Source organism: Tinamus guttatus, unplaced genomic scaffold (assembly GCF_059628265.1).
Source record: "Tinamus guttatus ecotype Peru unplaced genomic scaffold, ASM5962826v1 Tinamus_guttatus_pri_ptg000423l, whole genome shotgun sequence".
In the NCBI taxonomy this organism is placed as follows: Eukaryota; Metazoa; Chordata; class Aves; order Tinamiformes; family Tinamidae; genus Tinamus; species Tinamus guttatus.
Window position 1 is genome coordinate 272,664 of NW_028288957.1, and position 16,677 is coordinate 289,340.

At 36.3% G+C, this 16,677-nt stretch overlaps 1 protein-coding gene across 2 annotated transcripts; it reads left to right on the forward strand.

Annotated features, from left to right (window-relative positions):
- The first annotated feature begins 280 nt into the window (after positions 1-280).
- On the forward strand, positions 281-13,865 carry HELQ (helicase, POLQ like). Of its 2 annotated transcripts, XM_088531562.1 has the most exons (17): positions 281-673; positions 1,214-1,392; positions 2,008-2,208; positions 3,180-3,252; positions 4,285-4,382; positions 4,919-5,017; positions 5,711-5,856; positions 6,641-6,880; positions 7,275-7,416; positions 7,743-7,847; positions 8,416-8,635; positions 9,678-9,835; positions 10,074-10,172; positions 10,445-10,618; positions 11,128-11,241; positions 12,746-12,880; positions 13,667-13,865. In XM_088531562.1, exons 1-17 carry the CDS (start codon positions 418-420, stop codon positions 13,751-13,753), a joined length of 2,526 nt encoding a protein of 841 aa, XP_088387688.1. In that variant the 5' UTR covers positions 281-417; the 3' UTR covers positions 13,754-13,865. The 2 variants fall into 2 exon arrangements, with proteins under 2 accessions (XP_088387688.1, XP_088387689.1); XM_088531563.1 differs by lacking the exons at positions 1,214-1,392; positions 2,008-2,208; positions 3,180-3,252 and having other exon boundaries at positions 284-673.
- Positions 13,866-16,677: the final 2,812 nt, after the last annotated feature.

Sequence of the window (16,677 nt, forward strand, 5' to 3'; positions counted from 1 at the left end):
AGTGACTCTTTCTTGGCCCAGCTTGATGACATGGAGCAGATGCACCTCCAGGGTAAAGAGGTGGATATTTCAGCCGCTGGAGAGCCTGGGAGGCCTGTGTCAGGAGCTGGGCAGAGAAAACAGTCCGATTCTACTTCAGAAAACGCTGCTGGTTGCAAAGCTGTGAGGGGTGATGGTTTCCAAAAGCATGAAAGTGACCTCCTAGATAACAATGAAGGGGCAGATGACTTTGTTTTAGATGACTTCCCATCATCACAGTTGTTGTACCTTGAAGAAATGGACAAGTTTTCTTCTGCTTCCAGAGAATCTGCAGTTGCAAAAAGGAACAATAACTACACAAATTGCTGCTTGGACAAAGTCTCAAATCCCTCTCTTGGTCATGCTGCAGACCAAAGGGAAGGAGGTACGGAATTGCCCATGGGCTCTAAACATGACCCAAATAAACGAGAGAGTCTGAAAGATCATCTGAAAAGTGCTATGACTGGAAATGCCAAAGCTCAGGCTCCACTGGTTTCTAAGACCAAGCAGCTTAAAGAAGCTGTTTTATCTGAAGAGATTTGTGTTGCTAGAAAAGCTATCGAGTCTTCTTCTGATGATATTGGCCCTTTCTATGGACTACCTAGCAAAGTAAAAGATCTCCTCAAGCAATTTCGAGGCATTGAAGCACTTTATGGTAACATCATTGAAGTTTTCTTCAAAGAAAATGTTGTATTAACAAGTGCTTCTTATTTGTTCTGTTTTACTATTATTATTGTTGTTGTTATTATTGTTATTTGTTTGTGTTTTTATTTGCAATTATGGAAGCCAAATACTTGTGTTAGGAAGGAAAAGTTTTAGATTGTAACGACAGAATGTTTAGTTAATGTCACCTATTGCATCTAAGAGCAAACCTAACGACTATTTGAACTCAAAAGGTGGAAAGATGGAGCTATAGCAATGCTTAAAATAACCTCCTTTAGAACCTGGGAAAGGGAACTGATTTTTAGAGGATGTAGGACATTAGTGTGGCATATAGAAATTTGCTCATGTGAAATATGATGAGGCAAAGGTTTTGGAAGGCTCAAACATTAGAAAGTATAAAACTTTAGTAATGCAAAACATTGTCACGTTAAGCCTGTAGTATCTTTTTGTACACCAGAACACAGGCAGCTGATTATTGCTCATCATGCACTATAAAGAGAGGGTCAGTAATCTTGTTTTTCCAATTTTGCAGAATGGCAGCATGATTGCTTAACATTAGAATCTCTGCAACAAAGAAAAAATTTAATATACTCGCTACCAACCAGTGGTGGAAAAACACTAGTGGCTGAAATTTTAATTCTCCAAGAATTACTCTGCAGACAGAAAGATGTTCTGATGATCCTGCCATATGTGGCTATTGTCCAGGAAAAGGTTTGGAAACATTCTGTCTGATATTGTTTGTTTTTCATTCTTCACATTGTTATATAGCTGCTTTTAGCTATAAAGTTGGGAAACAGTCTTATTTTGAAGTTTTGTCCAGCTACAGAAAAAGGGCACTTAAAATATGCCTGTGATTCAGTGTAAACATAATCTAATAACTAAGTGGTTGCTCTTTTTCTAAATCAGATCTTAGCCTCAGCAGTTTTGCAGTGAAACATGTTTTGATAATTCTCTGAAATGCTGAGTTAAGGAGTAAAGTGAGCTATTTTCTGAAATACTAGTGTTTTCCAATGTTACCTTCTGTTCTTCTGGAGGCCTGCACCTCCTCTACTATGTGCCTTGCTAGTGAAATAGTCTTGTGATAAATAGAAATATTTTGTTGCTTCCAATAAAAATGACTTTTGTAGAACACTTCTAATTCAAGGTTCATAATGCTTGGAAGCACTCTTGCAGGTAGAAAAGTCAGAGCTAATGTGGTTGCACTTGGTCAGAAAACAGTTCCCTGGGGCCTGGGTAGGCTACATGCATGCCCAACTAGTGCTTGCTGTGAAATTCAAGATGAGCCTGCGTTTGTCCTCTAATTGGTGCTTCTGTATTTTATTATAGGTTTGGGGTTTATCAAGTTTTGGGATAGAATTAGGCTTCCTGGTTGAAGAATATGCAGGAAGTAAAGGAAGATTTCCACCAATCAAGAGAAGAGCAAAAAACTCCCTCTATATTGCTACTATAGAAAAAGGACATGCTCTAGTGAATTCCTTGATCGAAACAGAAAGAATTGATCACCTGGGTCTAGTCGTTGTAGATGAGGTTTGTGAGAAAGTTGTTAGCAAAAACTATTATTCCTTGGGTTTTATACATTTGTGTTTATAATAAAGTAGTATAATTTCAGGCTTCGGCATTGGCAATTAATGACCGACAAACTTGAACTGAAACCAAAATCTGTTTTGAAGTTATCTTCCTTTATTGATCAAAGTATTTTAGTGCTACATCAGGATAAGAGATTCTATGGTGAAGTATCTATCTTGTTAGAGGAGTTGGTGGTAAATTATTTAACAACTATTTATTTTATCATTTTGGCCCTAGACAATACTGGAGCAGAAAAATGGTGAAGTATCTTAGTCCTATCGGACAAACTTTGTAAGCCCTGTAAGTTTTTATTCCTGGAATTGCGTCATTGGTCAGAACTAAATTAAATTATTAAATCACATTGGATTGGGGAAATTGGTTCTTATTCTGCTTTTGTAGAGAATTTTCCTACTGCGGCTAGATTGGAGGGCTTTCGATCAACTTGTGATATCCAACAGGTGAACAAAAGTCGTGTATTGCTTTAGGCTGATGTAGCTTATTTAAATACCTTGGTTTCTAAATAGAAGAAGATTTAGTTCTGCTTTTTTTCTCTTATGGCTATTAAGAAAATCTATTACCTTCCATTATAAGCATTGCTTACAACTTCAATTGTATAAAATTGGTTTAAGCTAATACAAAGATCTGTGTGTTTGCTGCTAGAAAATGCCTGTTTTCAACCTGCGTGCTCTAACCAAATGGAAGGAAAATTTTGCTTAATGCACTTGATTTTGGGTCTGTTTTTCTGAGACTCTTGAATACATGTTGTTCTAGTGAGGTGATATTTATGGAAGATTATTAGTCCAAATTCACCAGATAAATATTTGAAAGGAAGTCTGACACCGACTCTGCTGTAGTCAGAGTTAATAGTTTGTTTCTAGAAATATTCTTAGCCAGTAATATTCTCTCCACTTCTCTCTTGTTTCTGTCAACAGCTACACATGATTGGTGAGGGAAGTCGTGGTGCAACACTGGAAATGACTCTTGCAAAAGTTCTTTACACCAGTAGTAAGTTATTGCTGCGGTTAATATTGCTAAAATATTGTAATGATGGAAAAGTCTAAAGTCTGTCTTTCCTTTTTAGATTTCTGTGTTTTTGGTTTTCTTCTGAAAAATGTTTTGTTTGCTAACAACTTTGTCATTTAATTGCTAATTTTACCCTGTGAAGTTGGGCTGAGTATTTTTGAAGCTCTTGTGATAGCTCCTCTGTGAAAAAATTATTGTCAAATTTCCTCACTTTCTTTGAAGAGTCTGCTCTTCCAATTAAATGCTTTTCTAGAGGTTTTTTTTTTTTTTTTTTTTTTTTTTTTATAAAGATATAGCCCTTTAAAGTCATGGGTATGTGTTTAATATTTAAGCTTAGAGTCTTTTTAATGGCTATTGGATTTTTCCTGCCTTTTCTCTGTGTGCAAAAGCAACATACAGCCAGGTACTGAATCTCTAGAATGTTTCTCAGGTTGTTGCAGCCTAATGAAATCATTCATAAAAGACATTTGTTTACCATCTTGTAGAATATTGAGGCACATGGTCAATCCTCTGATGAGGACATGAATGCTCTATCGGCTTATGAATATTTTGGGTGTAACTTTGCTGTTAGAATAATTATAAATAAAAGCATATGTTCTTACATAGCTGTCAAAAAAGTGCAGTTTTGATATTGATTAATGGGAGTAGTCTCAAAAAAAGCAGAAATGAGTTACTCTTTGTAAAACCTTATATGTTTGTAAGATGCAGATGCTCAGTGTTTAATTCATAAGATATATTCTCTGTTACTCTTTACTTTTAAATGCCAATAGTGGCAGGTTTTATGGAGATGTAGGTAGGAAATATTGCATAAGATAAACATTAGAAAAATAGTCCTACACCTGCAATATTTCTTACAGCTCTAATGATGCTTTATTCTGGACACCCTCAATCAACCTAGTTCCTCTGTCAATAGGCATTAAATAAAATGTTTTTCTTGAAAATTAAAAAACCAAGCAGCTATGTTTCAGAAGCTGAGCATGGCAGTAAATTAATATCCACTTCTTTTTTTTACAGAAAATACACAAGTCATTGGAATGAGTGCAACTTTAAATAATGTTGGGGACCTGCAGAAGTTCTTGCAAGCAGATTACTATACCAATAATTTTAGACCGGTCTGTACACAAGCTACCATAAACTAGTAAATAACATTTTTGATGTTAAAGCAGTTTTGTTAAGATTGTGTTAGTTTTTGTTACTTTCTGTGTTTAGTATTAAAAATCAGGTAATATAACGCTTGTTACAGTTTACAGTTGTATTAATACTTTTGCTATACATTTGAGTACAATGTGTATACTTATGCATGCACAAATGTAAATAACTTTATCTTCCTGTGATTACTGTTGAGTGATTTGTGTCATTTTAACTAAACGTAAGTTTTTGAATCATTACAGTTTTTGTGTTGTAGTTTGTAAGGCCTTTGTATTTAAAGAGGTGCTTATTTTGTTGTGGCAGATATTTAGTATTATTAACTTTTAAAAAAGAAACTATTGATGGGGGAAATGCGTGCTTGTGTGTATGCATGTGTATCTGTAAGCATGAGGTGTAATGCTTTAAAGAGACATTTAAACTGCTTAGTAGTAACAAAGTTTGCAGAGGAGATTTGCTAATTCAGCTCATATTTTACTGCTTCCTTTGTTAATCCACTAAGGTAGAGTTAAAGGAATACATAAAAATACGAGATACTATTTATGAAGTTGACAGCAAAGCAGAACATGGCTTTACTTTTTCACGTCTCCTTCATTTCAAGGTAATAACAAAGTGTTTAGAGCTTTTGTCCTTGAACTGCTTTTATAAAATTATGTTTCTCTTTGGTTTGCTTGCAGGGCTTTTACAACACAAATTACTGTAGCACAGTAGTCTGTTTGTAGTACTTGAAAGAGAAACTCCTTGGGGATGGAGGAGCCTTTAAAACACCAAATGCTTAAGTTTTTTCTGCCTTTTTTTTTTCTTTTTGAGTAGAGAGAATACTTTCTCCCATTTTTCTGGCATGTGAAGAAAATTAGGCTTGAATGTGTCACTTACCTGTTTGCTAAAGGTCATTGGTTAGGTTTTTCTGAGCAGTTAATCATTCTTAGATCATAAAAGGAGATATATTTATCAATTTTTGACTGTATTCTAGAGATTTATTTGTCTTATATGGAAAAAGAAGTGAATAATGATAGACCTCCAGTAGCAGGGGACATGACTGGGGTTGCTAAGTGAAACTTGAGCAAGAATGAAATAATTAGAACGTGGTTATTGCTTCCCTGTGTTCCACACTTGAGGCTGGATCTGTTGATACACTGATTTTTAAGTGAGAAACTGAATAGAGAAGCTTATCTTAAATTCTTACAGTTATGTCATGTTAAATTACTGGACTAGTGAAGCAGAGAAATATTAAATAAATGCTGGCTTTATGACTTATGAAGATAAATAAACATATCTCCATCTTTTGTGATAGTATTCTAGTAATCTGGAGAAAGCAGACCCTGACCATATTATTGCACTGGTGACTGAAGTTATTCCAAAATACTCCTGCCTAATCTTTTGTCCCACTAAAAAGAACTGTGAGAATGTGGCATCAATGGTGTGCAAGTATCTGAACAAGTACGTGTGTCTCATTTTCTTAATTCTCTACAGAGTATATTGTCAGAATTTAGGATTTACCTTTGTTAGCAAGAAAATGACCTTTCCTGGTGGTGAGAAATGAATACTTGAGTGAATACAAAAAGATGCAGCATTGACTATGTAAATTGTTGGAAAATGGTCAAGGATTTTTACTAAATGTGTTTCCAAAACAGTTTGTATTTTTGAACAAATGTGCAAATAACACCGAAAGGCATGCGAAGAGCCAGTCTGTTTAATTTATGTTCTGATGGCCTTGTTCTCTGCAGGTCCCTTAATGCTTTTTCTATATCACAACTGATTCAGTATTGTAGCCATATATATCCTAGTCTATTCATTATCTTTTTGTACATTGTACATGCCCAGAGTATGTAACCTCCAGGCTTTATTAACAAAGGAAAAATGTAATGATTGATTTCATTTATGAAAACTTTTGTTTGGCTTTATGTAAGCCTGATGCAATAAGCTTATGGGCTAATGGGTTAAGTTGTATTCAAGACATTATATTAAAGTAATAAATTTCCTTCACTGCCAAAATTGAAGCCATCTTTGATACTTCTATAAGCTTAACTTGCAGCTGGTGTTTGCCTTTTTTTTCATTGGGCTTGATACCTGTATCTACTTCCATTTATATCCAGTAAGGAAACAGTTCTAATATTGGGAACTTATCTTGTGTGTTACAGAAATAGCCAGTAAGCATTTATTTCTTGTCCTTTAAGTCTTACTGAATGATCAATGTCTAAAGCAATGTGGTTCCTCCTCCAAGAGATTTTAGAGCTCACAGGGAGAAAGAAAAGCAAGATCTCATAAAGAACCTAAAGACTATTGGAAATGGAAGCATCTGTCCTGTTCTGAAGCAAACCATTCCTTTTGGTGTTGCCTATCATCACAGTGGCCTTACTAATGATGAAAGAAAAAGTATAGAGGAGGCTTATTCTGCAGGGGTCCTTTGTCTTCTTGCTTGCACAGCGACTCTAGCTGCTGGGGTCAACTTACCAGCTAGAAGGTCAGTTACTCAGAAATGCTTTTTGTGGTTTCCTTAAATCTTGCATTGTTCAAGTTGGAAGTATCAGTGCTGTTTAAAGAATGCATTTGCTTTCATTACTGAATTGCAGGGCAAAATGATTCATTAATTTCTAAGCTGAACTAAGACAGCAAAGTTTCTATTTATGGAATCTGAATCAGTAGAAAGCCCATATTATTTGTCATACCTGTCTTAATTGTGTCTGCCATACTCCATATGACCTGCGCCTGGATGCTCATAGTCCAGTTCTACATATGTATGTTTAGGTCTGAGAGGAAGAAGTGACCACCACTGCTCTGTGTTCAATCTTGCCTTTGTTTTTCAGTCGGATTTATTCTGTATTTTTGCTTCTCACTTTCTCTCTTTTTTTTAACAGAGTTATTTTAAGAGCTCCTTATGTGGCTAGAGAGTTCCTGAAGAAGAATCAATACAAACAAATGATTGGCAGAGCAGGTCGAGCTGGTATTGACAGTGCTGGTGAAAGTATTCTCATAGCACAAGAAAAAGACAAACAACTGGTAATTTTTACTGAAGTGATGATTTCAGTCACTGTAAGATGATGAAAATAAGCTGATGGGGAAGACAGATGGAGCTGAGCTGCTTAATTTTGGTAGACCTTCTATTGCAAGTATTTGACTTCTGTTATACCTGTGAATTACAGGATTTTTCCTCATTACTTTTGTTATCTGCAGTGTAAGGTTTCAGTCATTAACCGTAAATTTTAGATGTCTATAGTTTTTCTGTATAAGCCAAAAAGTTGAATATCAGCACTATAAAATGACAAAGCAAACCTTTCGTGTATATGAAGTATTTTCTCTGAATTAACATATTTCTTTCCTTGTAGGTTCAAGATTTAATTAGCAGTCCTTTGGAGGACTGTTACAGCAATCTCCTGCCAGAGTTCAATAAGGGAATACAGAGCCTGTTGTTATCTTTGGTTGGATTGAAGGTATCAGGGTTTTGTTGTTGTTGTTGTTTTTTCTGTAAATTGAGAAGCATTTGAGAATGTAAAGGGATTCTTACCTGTTTTTATAGTAAAAGCAATTTTTTTTCAGCAGCTTAACTTCCAAGAAGTTCATCTGGCTTTTGGGCACATGAGTAGGACAAAGTTGATTAGTATTCTTACCTAACTTGGTTATCAAATAATGCTGTAATACTACACTTTCTAGTGTGAGCAAGGCCAAAATTATATCTCCTTCTTGATAAGCATTTTTACATTATTCCATTTTTGTTACAAAAATTTAATTTGTTCAAAAATTTAAGACTACCAAGAAGCAACAGTAGAACATGATGCAATAGCTGGAATATTAGGAAAGATGAAAATATAAGTCCACCAGAGCCTTCATAGTTAGACTGTCTACTGTGTGTTTGTTATCATGTCATCCTATAAAGACAGTTAACAGGATAGAGCATTGTCTCTGTATTCAGTAATTTTTTGTGTGGTTTATATAGTTCATGTTATGCATAATGACATTTGCCTATCTTGACCACACTAATCACTTGCAAAACTGCTATAGATTGCAGTAACCCTTGAGGAAATCTACAGTTTCATGTGCTGTACATTGCTGGGTGTTCAGCAGCAGCTGCTGTCTAAAGAGAAGAGCCTCTTGGATATAATTAAAGAAGGGGTAGAAAATCTGATAGAAAACGGACTCCTAAAAGGAAAATTATCTGAAAAGGACAGTAATTCCCAAACCATGCTAACAATCACACGGTTGGGTAAAGCTACGTATAAAGGTAAGATATTTTTTCATTCTTATCCTTTTTTTTTCATTTATTTCAACAAAGCCTTTCATCTCCATCTGGTTGGTATGGTTCCTCATCTTCTGAAACTGCAATGAAAAATGTATTTAGTGCCTGTTTTAATTATTAAATGATGTGATGCCCTGAATAACATTGGGAGTAGACAATAAACAATCAATGACTGTGAATACAGTGGGAGTGAGTTGGAATTTCCATGACAAGGGAAGTCAGACCAGGTCTGTACCAAAAATAGGATTCAATTCTTTGGTTATTACAGTAAAAAGTGATCTGTTTTTATGAAAAGATATTGTAAATAGCGGAGTTCCTTTTCCTAGGAAGAAAGTAAATGGGAAAGGAAGTATATGAAATGTAGGCCAGATATGATCCAGAGTGAAGACAGTACATCAGGAACTTCTGCTTTTTGGTCTCATAATATGAGGCATAGAAGGTAATTGGAATAGGTCATCCAAATATCTGAAAAGTTTATAAGAGAATCTACAATTCAGTTTTGGAGCATGTTGCTCAAGAAGTTCCAAGTTGGCAAATTGATCAAAGTTCAAAAAATGCCCACAAACTTGACATGTATGTGTGCAAGTCAGTGGCTACCCTCTCAGTTTCTCTATATCAGCTTACTCTAATCACAATAATTATTCATCTTTCAGTTCTTCCTTTAAGTTTTGATGGGTTAAAAATGCTGTGCATAGTGCTAGTAGATGCTTTTCGATGACCTATACACAGGCCTCCAAATCCCTGAGCATAAACTTTATTTTATCAAGAGTGTAGAGTTAGGTAGGCATAGTGGGCGCTCAGTTTGGAGAGAAATAACCCCTATGACCAACCTATGCGTGCTGAGACGTTGAGAGGACATGCCCAATCTTGTCTCTGTTACCAAAAGGCTTTTAGGTAGAATTTGAAATGCATGACTAATGTTTTCCAGAAAACAGAAACCAATCTGTGCCCGTGTTGAAATGTATTTATCGACTGTATATCTGGTGACTTTGTGGATACCTGATTAAAATTGTGATAACTATTGTAGGATCCATAGACCTGGCACACTGCAATGCTCTCTACAGAGAACTGAAGAAAGGCTTGGAAGGCCTCGTTCTTGAGAGCAATCTTCATCTTCTCTATTTGGCAACTCCATACGATATGATTGATAACTGTAACCCGGATTGGATGATATACTTGAGACTGGTGAGAACTGGCTTTCAGACATGGATCAGGGCATATATTCATTTTGCTCATTAACATTTTAAATTATAGGAAATGCATCCACTGTGGTAATGGTTCATAAAGGTTATGGTATATGTTTTATTTTGGGTCTTAGAGCTGAAGTGGCTTTTTTCATATTTCATAAACACCTAATAGATGACATATCATGGCATGATTTTTAATAGAAAACAATACTTTGGCTGTAATTCATCTTTTTCAGTTCAACCAGCTAAGTCCAGCAGAGCAAAGAATAGCAGATATTGTTGGGGTACCTGAAAGTTTTATTACAAAAAAGGCTTCTGGACAAGCCATCAGAAAGGTAGGCTAAGAGCTTATTCTCACAAGAAAGCAATTTAATCTTTTAATTTGAATGTTTAGAAATGTTAAGTAGGTTTTCCATTAGCATTTTGAGCATTATAACTGTTCTTTCAATAATTAAGGTTCTTTTAACCTCATTCCTTAGGTTTTCTTAATGTCATGTAATATGTTTGAGATGTTACATGTTTGTGTATATGTGTAAAAAAGCTGCTGCATTATCAGACCATCTGGGATTTTGTGAGCTTTAAATTCTAACCTGGAATTTCTTCCTAGAATGTGGACAGCGCAGTTATAAACAGGCTCTACCTGTCATTCGTCCTTTATACCCTGCTGAAGGAGACCAATGTGTGGAATGTTTCAGAGAAATTTAGTATGTCTCGAGGATATGTGCAAAGCCTCCTTACGTCTGCTGCTTCCTTTGCCTCTTGTGTTCTACATTTCTGTGAGGTACTCTTAAATTAATCTAAACACCTTCTTCGGGATTTTTGTTCTGCAAAACAGTGAATATTTTTTCTGCTATGGCGTATTAGAGCTTAGAACAGGTGCTGTATTTCCCATTTTCTGTGCAAAACAGTGCATATTTCCTGTTCAGAAAAGCATGGCAAAACACAAAATGGTTTTCATTTGCAGAGCATTAATCAATGTCAGAACGTGCTGTAAATGACGCAAATGATGGAAGTTTCTGTTTATTTCTCTTTGAAATAAGCTCTAGTGTTGAAATATTGTCCTGGGAGAACAGCTTCCTCAGCTTTTTTTTCCTCATTTCTTTTTTTTAATTTATTGCTACTCCTTCAGCACTGTCTCAACTTTGGAATGAGGGTCACTACAGATAACAGCTTCTCCTGTTATCCTACCAAATATATGCTCATTGCCTTAGAGCTCTGTCAGTAGTAGAGTACAGACCTGGAACTCAGTTTCTTTAATACTGTTTTTTCTATTTTTGAATCTCTTTTCAGGAATTGGAGGAGTTTTGGGTTTATAAAGCCCTGTTGACAGAACTTACCAAACAGCTGACGTATTGTGTTAAGGCAGAGCTTGTCCCTCTGATGGAAGTAGCAGGCGTTCTAGAGGTCAGTAAACCTGGTTTTCTCTTCATGAGCTCTTACATAGCAACTTCTGCATTAAACATACTGCTGCTACACACTCCACCAAAAAAACAGAATCCAAGTCACTTCAGCATTAAGATTTCTTCACTCTCTGTGGGATCAAAGAGGAATGAGACTTACTGTTTAAGCTAGAAGACTCACAGATATGGGATGTATTCGGAACTTGCATTTTTGCAATAATTTTTGTGATGTTCTTTGCCTTCTAAATAAGAAATTAATCCAAATTGTGAGGTAAAGACTCCTATTCAAATATAAAATGGAAACTGTGGTTACAAGAGTGCAGGAGAAATTTGTTCATTTTCCCTTTTCTTGAAAATAGTGTTCAGAGAGCTACCTAAAACCATTTCATGGGATGAAAGTCACTAGTGTGGATATCATTTGGGCCATCAGATACACTGTGCACATAGTAACAGGGAAATAAAGCACAGAAAGTATTTGCTGGCAGTTATTCTTTGGTCATAATAATGTGACTACTTCCCATAATTGAATGTTTCTGGTTCTCACATACCTTGGAGAGTAATGCATTTTCTTGGATGCTATATCAAAATAAAAGGGCCTAGGTAGTTGTCATCAAATACTTTTTTTTTTCTTTTTTTCTTTTTGTCTTTAAAGAGAAGAGGGGAAAAAGTCAAGGTAGTAAGATGACCAAACACTTTGTTAGTTTATAACTCAGCATACAAAAGTTTATACCAAAATATGTGTTCTGTGACTGGACTAGAAGTGCATTTTTATTTAAATTTTGTAAAGATCTCGCACTACTTATTATGGAAAGAAATTTTTCTCCAGAAACTTTCTTTGCTTAGCAAATACTTTAGGGGCTGCTTTGCCTCCTTTCTTCACAACAGGACCAACCCAAGTAAAAAGAAGCAGATAAAACTCTCTAATGGTCATGACCTTTCAATTCCAGAGACTCCATCCTGCATATGAGAGTTCACAGCTGTAACTTGACACAGACTGCAGAAGTATCAAAAATTGTGTAACTCATAGCACTAAAGGGAAAAACTGTTACAGTAGTCTTAAACAGGAAAGTGTGGTTTTTTTCTTGACTTCTATGGAAGCTTATACAACTACTCAATTACAGAAAATGGAATAGATTTTTCAGACTAAAACAACCCTTATTAATTTAGATACCTCTGAAAATGTAGCATGGTCATTCCTAGCAGTGATAGTGAATGCAATAAGGAAGCTGGTAAGAAAAGAGGATGCTGGAATAAGTGGACTCTGAAAAAGAAGAAATGTTATTAGGCTGTTTAAGACTGTGTAGGGAAGATGCTAGGGGTGAAGCTGTTCTATAAGGGGTCGGTGTGGCTAAGGATGCTTATCAGGTGCTCAGCACCATTGCAGAGAGTGTGGGTGTTCTTCAGAAAGTGATTCACAAGAGATCAGACTGATATGCATGGGTAGATTGGATGACAATTTTTGTCTTGTCTAGTAATTTTCTGCCGCATGTTAATTTTTTTGCTTGCAGGCACGTGCAAAACAGCTCTATAATGCAGGGTACAAAACTTTAGCACACTTAGCTAATGCAAATCCAGATACACTGGTGAGGATGATTGAGCATTTGTCACGACGTCAAGCCAAACAGATAGTTTCATCTGCAAAAGTAAGTAAAAATGTTATCTAAAAAAAAATGCTTCAAAGGCTTCAACTGTCAAAGGGAAAGAGTGAAATTTGAAGTAATTGAAGCCTTCAGGTGTTTTGGATATCTGAGATGAGTATTTTTGATCTACTAAAGATCTACTGAAGTACTACTGTTCTTTGCAGTACTGTTGGTCTAGGAGTTGTTTAACTCTTGTACAAACGTGAGGAATCCAGCACTTGCTGACCTTAGTGCACCCGAATGATGGGCAAATGTTAACTATTCTAGTAGCTTATGTGCAGGATAGCGAGAGTTGCCCAAGAGGGAAGCCAAGTTTGACAGCTTGTCTGATGAAATGAGGAGTGAAACACTACCCTCACCTTTCAATCCCCAAGTGATTGTAATTTAGTGGGTCCAACATATGATTACTTACATTAACATTGAAAATAAATGCCTCAAGTTAAAAATGTTTTTGCTTACAGGTGCTAGATGAAGTGGTTTGTTCTGTCATTTTCGTGTGCTTAAAAGTGTGGGACTGAAGTGAATTAGTATTTCATGGATCTTGTGGCTCCTTAGGTTTTACGGTGTTTCCTGGACCAGTAAGCCTAAGCAGTAGAATATATTAGCAGTAGTGCCAGTGGAAACTTTAGTCCTTTGAAGGAGAAACCACAGTCTTACTAACAACCACAATTTTTGCTTTCTTTCATACTGACACAGGTAAAAGCTTGGAAAAGGCATCTATTTTTGTTCTTCCTTGCAGCCAACAAATGCCCTTGTGTTTGTTTCCTAATGATTTGCTTTTAATTATAGATGCTGCTGAGTGAAAAAGCTGAGGCTTTACAAGAAGAAGTTGATGAACTGTTAAGGATGCCTACAGATATCCCAGGGGCCTTCTGACGAACTTCTTCGTTAAAAAATCATGAAGCAATGAAATTCCAATACTTTTACTTTTTAATTTTGTCATATATAAAGCTGCTATAACTATAATAAATATTTAAAGTTTTTTGTAGACCTGATTTTTGTGTGAATTTTGTATCCAAATTACTACTTGGAAAGTAAATTTTGTTTGATTATGGCACACAGGTGGGCTTTTAAAAGTAGCTTTGCAAATGTTTTTCAGCTGTGATGTCTTAAACTTCTTCATATGACCAATATGTAGCAGATTAGAAATTTATGGTACTGTGTGTATGGTGACTTGAATGTTAGTTGGTAAAAACCAATATATTGCCAAGATTAAAATTTGAATTTTTTAATGTAAAATCAGGTGGCCCCTTTTCAGCAAGGGAAACCTAAGATAAAATTTATTTAGAATTGCCATTTTCACTCAATTCTACCATTGTTTGTTGCTCCAGAGAAACAAGACTGTTTTAGATCAAGTGGGATCTGCTATTATGTTTGTATTGATGTTTTCAGACCTAAGTTCTTTTCTGTACAATTATGCAAAGAAGATGGTGGAGAAACTGATATTTAAAAAGAGTTATATTACTCACTTGTTTGTCATTCCAGAGACATCCTGGGTAGGGAATTCCCTGGGTTCGCCTTTGTTTATAGGAAACACTGCTTTAAGGCAACAATTCTGATACTGTCGTGTTTAAAAGCTTAGGTAAGTGAAATATTTGTTGTACGTTCTGTATTACATCAGACCGAGAACTGCAAAACTGCAAGTTTTAGAAGCAGTGTGAGCCATTTGTTTGCTAGACTTTGCAGCACCTCAAGGGAATCATGTTACTGATATTTTGGGTGGTTTTGGAAACGTCAAGGCACACTTTATAGTTGAACTCTATCAGTAAGAGAGAAATTTGGCCTTCAGATGCAGATCCTGTATTTGCCATGCCCTGAGGTTATCCCAGTATGTCCCTTAGTGCTTCCCCTTGTAAGTAAAATTGATTTTTGACAAAATTATGGCTAATATTAAAAAATTAATAATTGGTTGTTTATTTAAAATAGCTTTAAAAGCTATTTTTAAAGCTGTTTTTAAAAGCTTTAAAAGACAGTTTTCATAGGCCTGTCAGGGAAGAAAATGAGGTTGGCACTTGTCCTCTCTGCTGCTCTGTTGCTGCAGGCTGTGCTGTGCCAGAGCAGCTCTCATGGTGTCCCCAGGCACTCCGTGCAGGGACTTGTGTCCTTAGAAGTGACAGGAATGAGATTGCAAAGTTCTGCTGTGGAAAACCTGATTTTTTGTTTGTTTTTTTCCTGACATACAAATAGTCCAAGCAAATAAGCCAGTACACATCTTCCACACTGTCTGCTTTTCTTTAATACCTAGTAGCATAGCATTAAAATCACAAAAACAAGTCAATTGCACATGCTTTCTCCTTGGTTGGAAGTATACTTAAAAGAAATACAGCAGATAGTTACATTTCTTAGGTACTGCTGGAAGATGCTCAGGTATTTCAATATTAAGAACAGTACTGGCCTCCAAGACCAGTTTTGCATGCAGATGTGGGGATTTATTGGGTTAATGAGTGCTACTGGTTGCCATGCTGTGGAAAACATTGTGCTGGGGGCCTTTCCTTGGTTCAAAGGAGTAATTCACATCCTAAAGCTTGTCCAAGAAGCAATTCCGATTAGCTTATCTGCACAAAGTCATGGCAAGCTCTGACGGGTGGGTCATGCAGGCATGCTTTATTTTATATATATATACATGCATGTGCTCTCTGTGTATATGTATACATGTTGCTGGCAATTTTTTAGTAACCCATGTTATTTTACTTTTAAAAAGCTTTGAAAGACTGGTTCCTGTGTTCACGGGTTTCTTTTACCTCAAGTATTTAACTCTGCATTTTGGGAATCCCTGCATAGAATTTATTAATGATTATTTTAGGAAGGATTCGTAGAAGTGTGGGGCTTTGACTGCTGTTTGGTTGTTACTTTTCACTGTGAATGAGACCTATTGTGATTTGTGTGTTCCAGAAAGCCCCCTGCATGCAAGCGAGTCCTGAGCAGGCAGTTCACAGTTTGTCCTCTATTTTAAAGCCATTTTACTTGGTTTTACCTGCTGGAATTGGCAGGGTTCCTGAAGCACCTAGATTTGCCAGCTGCACAGTCAATGGAAACAAGGCTTTAGAGAAGAAAAACTTTAATGACATTAAATGACATGAAAATAGTTTGGGAGGCTTGGAATATATAACCTGGATATTCAACCTCTTCTCAGAGAAGCACGTATGGTTTTCAAGTGTATACTCATCTTATGTAGGAATATATAGTGTTTATGTGGTTATTTCCCACAGGCAGCTCTGTTCATCCCCAAAAATGCTGCAAAGTCACAGCAATTTCCTGCCTTTCGCATGTTGAACTTTTACTGAATTCCCTAAATAGACCTATGAGCGTGTGCGCCATGCATGCAGCTTTCGGTTCTTACCCCAGCACCACAGGCGCTAGCAGTGGTTATGTCATGTACGTTAGCAGTAGTTCTGCTCTTCCTCTGTGTGTTCCAATTCCCAGAAAGTTTTTTTTATTAGCCCCTAGTTCCAAGCACGGGGTTGGCACAGGGTGTTTGGCAATGGCGTGGCCAGCGTGCACCAAGCAGCCCTGCGTGATAAGGGTGGCGTGACCAACGAGTTTTGAAAACCGCAAGGCAGCTTCAGCTTTCCTTGAAATAAGGAAGCACAGTGGGATGTTGTGTGGAACTAACTTCAAAAAACAAGCAAGTGCTTTCAAGTCCTGGCCATAATTCTTCCTTAATTTGCAGGATTTAAAAATGTATTTAATGCAATGTGGGAAAAAAAATGCCTTAAAAAAAAAAAAAACACACACATTCCCTTTAATTAATGCATATGGCTGTTTTATATTTAGCTACATACAGCTTTCCAATAGCAAGA